Source organism: Phyllostomus discolor, chromosome 13, assembly GCF_004126475.2.
Source record: "Phyllostomus discolor isolate MPI-MPIP mPhyDis1 chromosome 13, mPhyDis1.pri.v3, whole genome shotgun sequence".
NCBI classification, from domain to species: domain Eukaryota; kingdom Metazoa; phylum Chordata; class Mammalia; order Chiroptera; family Phyllostomidae; genus Phyllostomus; species Phyllostomus discolor.
Window position 1 is genome coordinate 71,844,022 of NC_040915.2, and position 10,710 is coordinate 71,854,731.

General features: G+C 46.2%; 1 protein-coding gene across 2 annotated transcripts; it reads right to left on the reverse strand.

Moving 5' to 3' along the window:
- Window positions 1-1,591: 1,591 nt before the first annotated feature.
- Window positions 1,592-7,715, reverse strand: HSPA8 (heat shock protein family A (Hsp70) member 8). 2 transcript variants are annotated; one of them, XM_028528817.2, is made up of 9 exons: window positions 7,480-7,715; window positions 5,845-6,054; window positions 5,059-5,264; window positions 4,634-4,786; window positions 3,759-4,314; window positions 3,337-3,539; window positions 2,735-2,933; window positions 2,291-2,523; window positions 1,592-2,007 (listed from the first exon to the last, which is right to left on the reverse strand). In XM_028528817.2, exons 2-9 carry the CDS (start codon window positions 6,047-6,049, stop codon window positions 1,822-1,824), a joined length of 1,941 nt encoding a protein of 646 aa, XP_028384618.1. In that variant the 5' UTR covers window positions 6,050-6,054; window positions 7,480-7,715; the 3' UTR covers window positions 1,592-1,821. The 2 variants fall into 2 exon arrangements, with proteins under 2 accessions (XP_028384618.1, XP_028384615.1); XM_028528814.2 differs by lacking the exon at window positions 7,480-7,715 and adding an exon at window positions 6,692-7,190.
- Window positions 7,716-10,710: the final 2,995 nt, after the last annotated feature.

Consider the following 10,710-nt stretch of genomic DNA (forward strand, 5'->3'; position numbering starts at 1 on the left):
TAAACACTCTTACGTGGATGAACTCTCCTCCCAAGCCCCGATTCTTGCTTTGAGAGTAACTTTATTAAAGCTGGGGGACAGTGAGACGAGGGCTTGGAGGCAATGAAAGGGGCCTTGGAGACAGTCCTGGTTAGCCCGGACATTGGTGTGCTCCCGGGAAGAGGGTTCCCCCAGTTTTCCATCACAGACCAGCGATGTGTTGTTTCTCCCTCCCATATAAAGAAAATATCGCCATTTTTCTCTCTCCAATTTCAATTTCACTGATGAAATTTAGAGATAATAAAGAAAAATTGACTGCAGCTGTTTCATGAACAGCAACCACTTGGTTATGTTCACCGAGCTAGATTAATGCTGAGAATTTTGGTTACTGGGAACTTCCTCTGAAATCCTGTCACAGTAGCCTATGAAATGCTACCTGGGTTTCACTCAGTTACCACAAAGGCATAGGAGGGAGGGCTCAGTCAGAGGTTAGGTCCGGTTACTCTGTGAGCCTAAATTGTGGCCTAAGACACCTCCCCATGCCCATGCTCAGTGATAGTCTGAACCAGCCACCAGGTGGCAAGCCTGCACCACTGGGCCCTGAATAGGCTTAGCAACCACTTTGTTCAGGCTTGAGGAAATGGGAGGCCCAGGTGGGCAGTGTTGCACAAAACCTGATTCTTTGCTGGCAGAGAACCGTGAAGCTTTTTGCTCCTAAGCAGGCATACCTCAAGGCAGTGGTGGTTGGACAGATTTGGTAAACAGAACTGTGCTCGGAATCAGCTTGTCTCTATTAATTTTAAGGGTTAGATTGGCTGCAATTAACTCACATCCTAAGACTATTAGCTGCTCAACACCTTTCCAAACCCGTTTTACTCACAGGTGAGAAGACCCTCACAAGGTCAACTGACAGCCAACCTGAGTTACCACTTAGCTGCTGGGAGTGAACAGTAACGAAGAACCTGCTGTAACAGCTTGATGGGAGGACCGACCCTTGCACGCCAGGGTATTGGGTTCCAAATGGCTGTTCCTCCAGTGGCTGTCCTCAAAATTTCCCATTATGTGTTGAAAACACTATACAAGTATTTCAGAATTGCATACCTGTAACCTGTTTTTAACCATTACCCCATTCAACTTGAAAAAAACTGAGCCATTTGTTCAGTAACTCAGTTGGAACATTAAAACACTTGGGATTCACCCTCCTTCTTAAAATGCCTTAATTTCTAGAGGGAAAGATGGGACTGCCTCCTGCAAGACAGGCATTTATCCTGCAGCCTGGGAGGCTGCAGGACCACGCCCAACCCAGGGAGCTCCACCTATCAGGGCACCCTCCCTTCTCCCTAACACTTCCTTCCCAAGAACTTACCCAACCCTCAAGACTACTATCTCTGTAGTTCAAACTGTTTCAGGTCTACTAGTGCCATGTAGTAATTTCAGCCTAGATAAACCCAAACTACAGGTTCTCTTATTTCCTTTTACTTAAAACCTTCCTCAGGTATTTGCTAATGTTGAGCAACTGAATCTGCATTTTATATGCCCCAGATGCTTAGGCCAGGGGTATATATCCAACCCCAGACCCAACGTCACCCCTGTAAACACTGAGCCAGACAACTTTATGGTGCCAATTTAAATAGTTTATTTAAGACATCGCATTTTCCACTTTACAATACAGTGCTTATAAAGTGCATTATTTCCCTGTGCACATAGTCCATGTTCAAGTATCAAGAATGCTGTTTTATTATACAGCAGCTCAACTTTTAAAACTGCCATGGAATTTGCTACAAATTTGGGTCCTTCAATATTTTATGTGGAACAATGCTAAATCAATGCAAGAGGGTTGGCTTAATCGACCTCTTCAATGGTGGGCCCAGAGGAGGCACCCCCAGATGGAGGGGCTCCGCCCCCAGGGAAGCCCCCAGGCATTCCTCCTGGCATGCCACCTGCACTCTGGTACAGCTTGGTGATGATTGGGTTGCAGACTTTTTCCAGCTCTTTCTGCTGATGTTCAAATTCTTCCTTTTCTGCAGTCTGAGAAGAAAATACAACACTATTTTACTATCCAACTTTAAGGAGAGGAGGCTCCATGCATGATGCAGTCTGGTAAGACACCAGACACACAAAGAAACCTACTACTATCACAGTAACAAAGCCTATGTATTAATTCTTTGGGTCACTCAGACATCCAAGGAAGGTAGTTGCCAACACGACTTGAATTCTGGTGGAAACCGCGAATGTTTGGACCATTCATCCTTGTGACCCTGTACATTTACAAAAATGCACTTATACCCACCCAACTCAAGTAATCACATACCTGATTCTTATCAAGCCAGTTGATGATTTCATTGCACTTGTCAAGGATTTTCTGTTTATCCTCATCGTTGATCTTGCCTTGAAGTTTTTCATCTTCAACAGTTGCTTTCATGTTGAATGCATAGGATTCAAGTGAATTCTTGGAAGACACCTTGTCCCGCTGTTTCTCATCTTCAGCTTTGTACTTCTCAGCTTCCTGGACCATGCGCTCAATGTCTTCCTTGCTCAGACGACCTGTGGAGTTATTTAGGATGTCCTGTTAATATTGGAAACCTACAATTCCCAACTCCATTAGTGATTACGTGTAGGCCCCCAGGGCTTAATCATCAGCTAAAAGCCATGGGGGAAGGAATGGCAGGAACATTCGGAACATGAAACCACTGAGACTGAAAGCATGGCACAAGACCAGATGACATTAACACACTTGTGCTTTAACTTAACTTACCCTTGTCGTTAGTGATGGTGATCTTGTTCTCTTTTCCTGTACTCTTATCCACAGCAGAGACATTAAGGATGCCATTGGCATCAATGTCAAAAGTGACTTCAATCTGAGGAACACCACGAGGTGCAGGAGGGATGCCTGTGAGTTCAAACTTGCCAAGCAGATTGTTATCCTTGGTCATGGCGCGCTCACCTTCATAAACCTTGGTAGAAAACAGAAATTACTGCTTTTACCAGTGTGGCTCGATTGTGCCATTCTGCAAAACGAAAAGGTCACCAGTTTGATCCCTAGAGTCAGGGCATGTAGTAAAATAGTAACTCAATGTTTCTTTCTTCCCCTCTCTAGAGAAACCAAAATGAAACTTTCAAAAAATCTGAAAATATGAATTACTAGAAAACCATCAAGTTCTTGTACTACTTCTAAATATAAGCTCTACTAGGGAAGACTGATCATCACTCAGACATCCAAGGAAGGAACTGGCCAACACGAGATTTCTGGTGGAAACTACGAATGGTTTTGGATCCATCATCACAGTGAGCCATGTCTTCCCTAGGTTTCCAGGACCTCACTGTGTCAAGGCTAATCAAGCTAATGAAGACACATACCTGGATGAGTACCCCGGGCTGGTTGTCTGAGTAGGTGGTGAAAGTCTGCGTCTGCTTGGTGGGAATGGTGGTGTTGCGTTTGATGAGGACAGTCATGACCCCGCCTGCAGTCTCGATGCCAAGGGAAAGAGGCGTGACATCCAACAGCAGCAAATCTTGAACATTTTCAGATTTGTCTCCAGAGAGGATGGCTGCCTGGACAGCTAGATTAATAAATACAGTAGTTTAAAAAAGCACAGCAAAAACTCATGTTTTCATGAACAAATCTCAATCGCTCAGACATCCAAGGAAGTCAGGCTATCATTAGCTAAGCTTATAGTGGAAACTACGAATGTTTGATAAGCGCTCATCACAGCGAGTCAGTTTGAGCCTCAACTAAGAGACTGCTTCTTAGAACTATTCAATTAAGATAGTAGAATTACCTGCACCATAAGCAACAGCCTCATCAGGGTTGATGCTTTTATTCAGCTCCTTTCCATTGAAGAAATCCTGCAGGAGTTTCTGAATCTTGGGGATACGGGTAGAACCCCCCACCAGGACAATATCATGGATCTGGGACTTGTCAAGCTTGGCATCCCGAAGAGCTTTCTCTACGGGGTCCAGGGTGCCACGGAAAAGGTCAGCATTCAATTCTTCAAATCGGGCACGGGTGATTGAGGTATAGAAGTCGATTCCTTCATAGAGTGAATCAATCTCAATACTGGCCTGGGTGCTGGAAGAGAGAGTGCGCTTAGCTCGTTCACAAGCAGTACGAAGGCGACGAACAGCTCTCTTATTCTCACTGATGTCCTTCTTGTGCTTGCGCTTGAACTCTGCAATGAAATGGTTGACCATTCGGTTGTCAAAGTCTTCTCCACCTAAGTGAGTGTCACCAGCTGTAGATTTGACCTCAAAGATTCCATCTTCAATTGTGAGAATTGACACATCGAAAGTGCCACCTCCCAAGTCAAAGATCAGCACATTTCTTTCAGCTCCAACCTGCCATTAGAATAAAGTTTTATTAGTTATCTTAATTTTTGATGGCTCAACCATTTTTTTATTGAGGCTTTGCTTAACTCAGCCCTGGCTAGTGTGGCTCAGTGGACTGAGCACTGGCCTGGAAACCAAAAGGTCACTGGTTCAACTCCCAGTCAGGGCACATATCTGGGTTGTGTTCCAGGTGCCCAGTTAGGGGAGTGTGAAAAGCAACCAACAGATGTAGCTCTTGAGCACTGGTTTCTCACCCTTCCTACCTCCCCGTCTCTAACAATGTAAAATCTTAAAAGCCCCTCAGATATGTGTAACAAATGGCACATACCTTCTTGTCTAAGCCATAAGCAATAGCGGCAGCAGTTGGCTCATTGATGATTCTAAGTACATTGAGACCAGCAATAGTTCCAGCATCTTTAGTAGCCTGACGCTGAGAATCATTGAAATAAGCAGGTACTGTGACAACAGCATTGGTAACAGTCTAGAAAAAGAAAAAAGAAAGCCAAACCGTCAGCACTTCATAAACACGTTGGCAGTTACATACTCATCACTTACTGGAACATATACGCGAAACACAGGACATTACAGAAAACATTCCAGTAAAATAAACGGACCAGTTTCTTGTTACTACTATATTCTTGTTCAAAACCCAAATTATTCAATCGGGGGGGGGGGGCGGGACGGGACCTGGCATCTAATGTTTTCCTGTCTCCACCTATCTATGTCTTCTCCCTATAACACTGCATTACTCACCTTTCCAAGGTAGGCTTCCGCAATTTCCTTCATCTTTGTCAAAACCATAGATGACACCTCTTCTGGATAGAAGCTTTTTGTCTCTCCCTTGTATTCTACTTGGACCTTGGGCCTGCCAGCATCATTCACGACCATGAAAGGCCAATGCTTCATATCAGATTGCACAACAGCATCATCAAATCTTCGTCCAATCAAGCGTTTGGCATCTGCAAAATGATAAATACAACCCCAAATCCTTTATTTTCTCATACCTTTCCGAATACTGTAGCTCTCCATTATTCAAATACTAAAATGCCTTATCAACCCAAGTCCACAGTAAATGATCTTAACTTTGGAACAGCCAGTACTTTTTTCAGGCTTTCCTGATATCCTAAGATCAACTGCATCTTTAGCCTACGCAGTTATCAAAGGATTATGGTGCCAAGACTAGTTTTAGTTCATTTAAGGCTTAAATGATTTTCCCAATACGGGGACTTTCCTGGCTGCTGAATCATTTAACCTTCAGTTTCTCTTGCCGTAGCTGGTGTGGCTCAGTGGCTGAGCCCCCTGCCTGTGAGCTGGAAAGGTCACAGGTTGGATTCCCAGCCAGGGCACGTGCCTTGATTGCAGGCCAAACCCCGAGTTGGCGGCACGAGGGATAACCGATGAATGGCCCTCTTGCACACTGATGTCTCTCTTCCTCTTCCTCCCTTTCTTCCCCTCTCTCTGAAAAGCTTCAGTTTCTCAAATTACTTGCTTCCTAGCCTAACTTACTTCGTTATATTTTTTCTTAAATCAGGGGCTTACCAAACACCGTGTTGGTGGGATTCATTGCGACCTGATTCTTTGCAGCATCACCAATCAATCGTTCGGTATCGGTAAAGGCGACATAACTTGGGGTGGTTCGGTTTCCCTGATCATTGGCAATTATTTCCACTTTTCCGTGCTGGAAGACACCCACACAGGAGTAGGTGGTGCCAAGATCAATACCAACTGCAGGTCCCTTAGACATGGTTGCTGCGAAAAAAAAATATTAAAGCACTTAGAAGCATTTCCTTTGTTAAATGTCAAGTCAGACTATGAGGAATGACCAGTTAGGTAACCCCTTAAACGCGGCCCTTGTGGGTAATAACCACGCGGTACAATCACAGCCAATAACGCTTGTCTGCAGTCCAGGCGGCCGCGCCAAAGCACCTGCCAGGAGGGTCTGCGACACTGACGACCACGTGGTCTCCAGCTCCGGGCCGCACCTCACATCCCTTCAACATTCCCGCACAGCCCGGGGGCACCGGGAGCCAGCACCGCCCAAGCTCCACTGCTGTCAGAGGCCCCCTCCCCCGCCTTGGGCGCAGGCCAAGGAGGGCTGCCTAGGCAGGACGGCCTCTCCCAGAAGCCGGCGTCCGCCCGGCGCTCCACTTCCTGCGCCCGGAAGGTGGACAGGGTCCCCTCCCCGGGCCCCCCCCCCAGCCGCGAGAGCGACCTCCCCAGCGGTACTGCACCGCCGCGGCCCCAAGAAGCTGCGGCGCGGGCGCTGCCTCCGCAGAGAACAAAGCTCCTGGCGAGGCGCAAAGCTCACCGCACTCGGCCCACGGAGCACTCGGCCCTTCCCGACCGTCCCATAGACTACCGAGGATTAGAAGGACAGCGGCCTTACCTTGGTACGCGCACGGCCCGCAAAGACCTAAACCAGGACAGCTCCCCCGTGTTCAATGAGACCGGTTTCCGGCTGCCACCCTGTCTCTTATACCTTGCCTCAGAACCTTCCAGAAGGGGTCCGCCCTGCCGACTGCCCGTCAAGCCTGCTTGGCCAATGAGAGCGCGGCTGCTTCCATAAGCCCCAATGACGACCCCGGCTCTGCCCCTGGGCTTTGCCCCGTCCCACCCCACCCCACTCCGCCTCTCGATGACGCACTCCCCGCAGCGTTCTGGAACTTTCATTCTCGCCCCCGCTCTCGGAACCGCCCGGGGGACAGGGCGGGTGGGGCCGAGGGAGCCCGCGCGCGGGAGTCCTCAGTCACCCCCAGCGGGGGAAGGGCGCGTCCGCTTCTGCGCCTGCGCCCCTCGAGAGCGCGGGCGGGGGGTGGGGGGAGGAGGAGAAGGAAGAAGGCGGGCGAACTTGGTAGCGACCAATGATGGCGGCACTGTCTGCGCTTTGGGTCGAGGCGGTACCGGGGGAGGGCTGAAAGGCAGGGCTCCGGATCGGCGCCGGGGAGAGAAGACGGAAGTTGAGCTAGGACAAAATGGCCGCGAAGGTTGTCGCGCCCCTCCCCCACCCGGGTCCTCGTTCTGCTACCCACAACGCCGCCTGGCATTGCAAAGGGTCTTCCAGACCCTGCCGGTTTCCACAGATCCAGGTTTCTAGCTGGCGTGCCTTCGGGCTAGGGCTGGCCTCGAGGGCCCGGTGGCAGGTTCCGACCCCTGAGCTCTGTTAGGGTAACTTACCCGGGTGCACCCAGAGCTGGGGCTTGGGGGTCGTCTGAGCGTTTGCGCAGGGTGGGACAGGTTAGCCAGGCAGGCCCCCAGAACCCTCACTTCACTGTCAGCTAGGGGCCGACAGCTCCCGTTGCAGGGATTTGAGAGGCTTGACTTCTCAGCACGGCCCCCGCCCAACCCCAGGGCCGCATCCTGTGATCCTGTGTCCCTACTCTCGGCTACCACAGTCCCCGCCGCTCCCCACCTGCCGCCGAGGACAAGCTGGGCTTCTGGGCTCAGCTCCCCCTCCCGGTTATTAGGAGGAGGAAAGGTAACGAGCTTTTTCCTTATAGGTGAGCCAAGCTTTAGGAACCCGAGTTTCTGTAGCCCCGTGTCCTTGGGTTAGACTTGCAGCCTCTTACTGAGGTAGTGTCTTTCCTGTTACGACTTTTATGAAAAACTAAGGGCGATACTATGCAGACACGCTGTGAAAGCACTACTGATCGAGTGCACTAAACAATAGTATTTAAATTTCGGCCTTGTCACGCTAAGAGCCTTTCTCAGTTCCTTGAATCTTTCCAACATGTTTCAGACGTGCAGGGCACCTTGTCCTTGTCAAAGCCGGTAAGGAAGGTCTAGACATAGATTCAAACATAAATTTTCTTTCTATATTTGCCTTTTGGAGGGAATATTCCATTCAGGCAGGTACTGAACTTCTCTCTACCTCTCAAGAAATTACATTTATATGATGCTGTGACAAGATGTTGCTTTCATTTGTTACCTCATTTAATCATTGAAACAATATTCTTAGGTATATATTATTTATCCCTGTGTTACAAAAATGAGGTTCATTGATGTCATTGTGGGAAGTAGCTAGCTGAACTAGTCAAACCTAGCTTTCTTTATTTCATATTCTTAGCTCTTTTTTATTCGTTCCACAGTAGTGCAGTTTCCTCTCCAGAACCACTAAGTCCAACTCCAAAAGGGAAGCAGTGTCCTGTGACAGACTGCTTGCAATTTTCTTTGGTACCTGCAGTCTTCCTTTTCCCACCCAGTTTAATAAATCCCATCTCTGAACTACACCCTATATTTTGCATCTTTTGTGATCTCTGAACTACCTAGAACATTTTAACCGTTGAGCCAGTGGAAAAATAGAACTAGGGCTCAAATCCACTGGTTTGGAGTATTCCACCAAAGGGCAGTGGTTACAGAAAGTGGAGCAGAAAACCTCTGTTTCTGATCACTCTCAAAATGCGTTCTAGGACTGGGACTGTGTTCTGATGAAATAGGATGACTGAATTCATGCATTTAAAGTTCAGGATGTGACGCCTACCCTGCCTGCACTCTGCAGATGCAGAGTTTCAAACATGGGTAGTATCTAAAATGAGAGTTTGGGCGGCAGCGGAGGGGTCCAAGGCCTAGGGCTTCTCTCTGGGGAGGAGGGTTGTGATGAGCACTTTGGCATGCCTGTCACCTGCCAAGCACCTCATTTAATTTCGTGAAGTTTTTTCAGATTTATTTGAATCCCTAGTGTTTACTTTTCTATTAGTATTTTACCTTGGCATAAAATACTTGCTTAGTAAATATTAATTGTTATTTTGATAAAGTCCTTAAGGGCAGGAACCCTAGCATGAATTCTCATCACTTGGAGATACCAAGTACTACTTAGCGTCTTACTCATGAGTACATAGTTTGTATATTTGTGACTGAAATCAATAAATAATAGACCTCATTCAGTCTGAGTTCTTCTGTTCTTCAGCTGGCAGAAAGCTAATGAACAAATTTCCAGTGTGGGTTACATGAGCTTCAGCCTCTTCTACAGTATCACCCTTACTTATTTTTTAATTACTGATACAAACTCATCTGTAATAAATATTTGGTTTTCGTGATCAAACTCCTGATTACAAGGCAACTTAGAAGACTGAAGTATAAACTGTAACAAAAATGAAGCAAAAGGATGTCTGTTTGCAACAGCAATTCTGAACTTGGTTTTATATAGTGCAACAACAAAGGCATCGACTTCGTTAATTTACAATTTTAAATTTATATATTTTATTGAAATTGTTACTCTCTAAACATTCACATCATTTTGTTTATATCTCCTTCCTACAAACATTTTTTTTCTTCTGTCATTTGGTTATTTTATCCTTTGTTTCATAATCAAGAATCAACTTTATTTGACTTACAAAGTTAATGGAATGTTTGAAACCAGCAGTGGCTCAAACTATATCTCAAGCCCAGATCCTGTCCTGTCTGAACCCAAAACTCTGACTGAAGGAGAAGTGCACTGTCATTGCTAAGATTCCAGTATCTTATCTCTTGGGATCTTCAGGCCCTAGAATTTCTCAGATTGTAGGTAGTTACCAGTTCTGTGACTTCTTTGTTGATTTGTATTGGAATAATTTCCAAAATAAATAATTGGTTATTTAACTGGTATTTTAGTCTTCTGACAACCATGTGTTTAAACTACCTAAATATCATTTTTATGCAAAGTGGACTGATCCCTGCTCTCAAAGGCATGGGCAGGGAAACCTTAGGTTCAAAGGTAGAAAGGAGTGCTCACAGCAAAATTGCTAGTGGTGGTAGAGCTGCAGCCTCCACAGTGACCTTTGGCTCAGGTACTCTGGGAATGAGAATTCTCAGTATTGTGTAGCAGAAGTAGTGATACGTTGCTGAATACCACTACCAGAAGAATAAAAAGTAAAGTAAGAGATTTTATTTCTTAGAAGGAGGCAGCATTAGTATGAGAAACATTCCAAATATGCTAGCCCTCTTAAACTAACACCAGACATTCTTTACACTACTTCCTCAATGTCTTGTGTTTCCCCACTTTTTTTAGAGTAAGACAAAATGCAGATGAAAACTTTCTCCCGAGGATAAACCCCTGTTTCTTACAGGGCTTTAGAAGGAAATGTGTTTGCCCTGTGTGAGGACACTGTGGTAAGAATTAAATGTAGAAATGGAAAACCAGAGAAATGGAGCACAATCCCAGATCGGCCTCTTCTGTTTAAGCATCTGATTCCCATTTTAGAAAGCAGTGGCTTTACCACACTCAGCATTACCTTTTCTTTTCTAGAGCCTGATGCCCTTTTAATAATAAATCTTACTCTACCAATGACTGGCTCCTCGAAGGGCTATTTCAGGTTTTGAATTCTTGCCATAGGATGAGTTTGAGTGGCAGAGTAGTCAAAACTATTAAAAGGGCAAGTTATTGCATTTGGAGGCTGCTGTTAGTTTTTGTTGTTTTTTTTTTTTTTTACA

Bases quoted from the DNA above. Each gene is read 5' to 3' on its own strand.
- HSPA8 (XM_028528817.2), bottom strand. From the start codon at position 6,049: ATGTCTAAGGGACCTGCAGTTGGTATTGATCTTGGCACCACCTACTCC. The intron at 5,265-5,844 runs GTAAGCCCCTGA...ATCATTTTGCAG, and splicing joins TCCCACCAACACGGTGTTTG to ATGCCAAACGCTTGATTGGA. The intron at 3,540-3,758 runs GTAATTCTACTA...TTATTAATCTAG, and splicing joins GGCTGTTGCTTATGGTGCAG to CTGTCCAGGCAGCCATCCTC.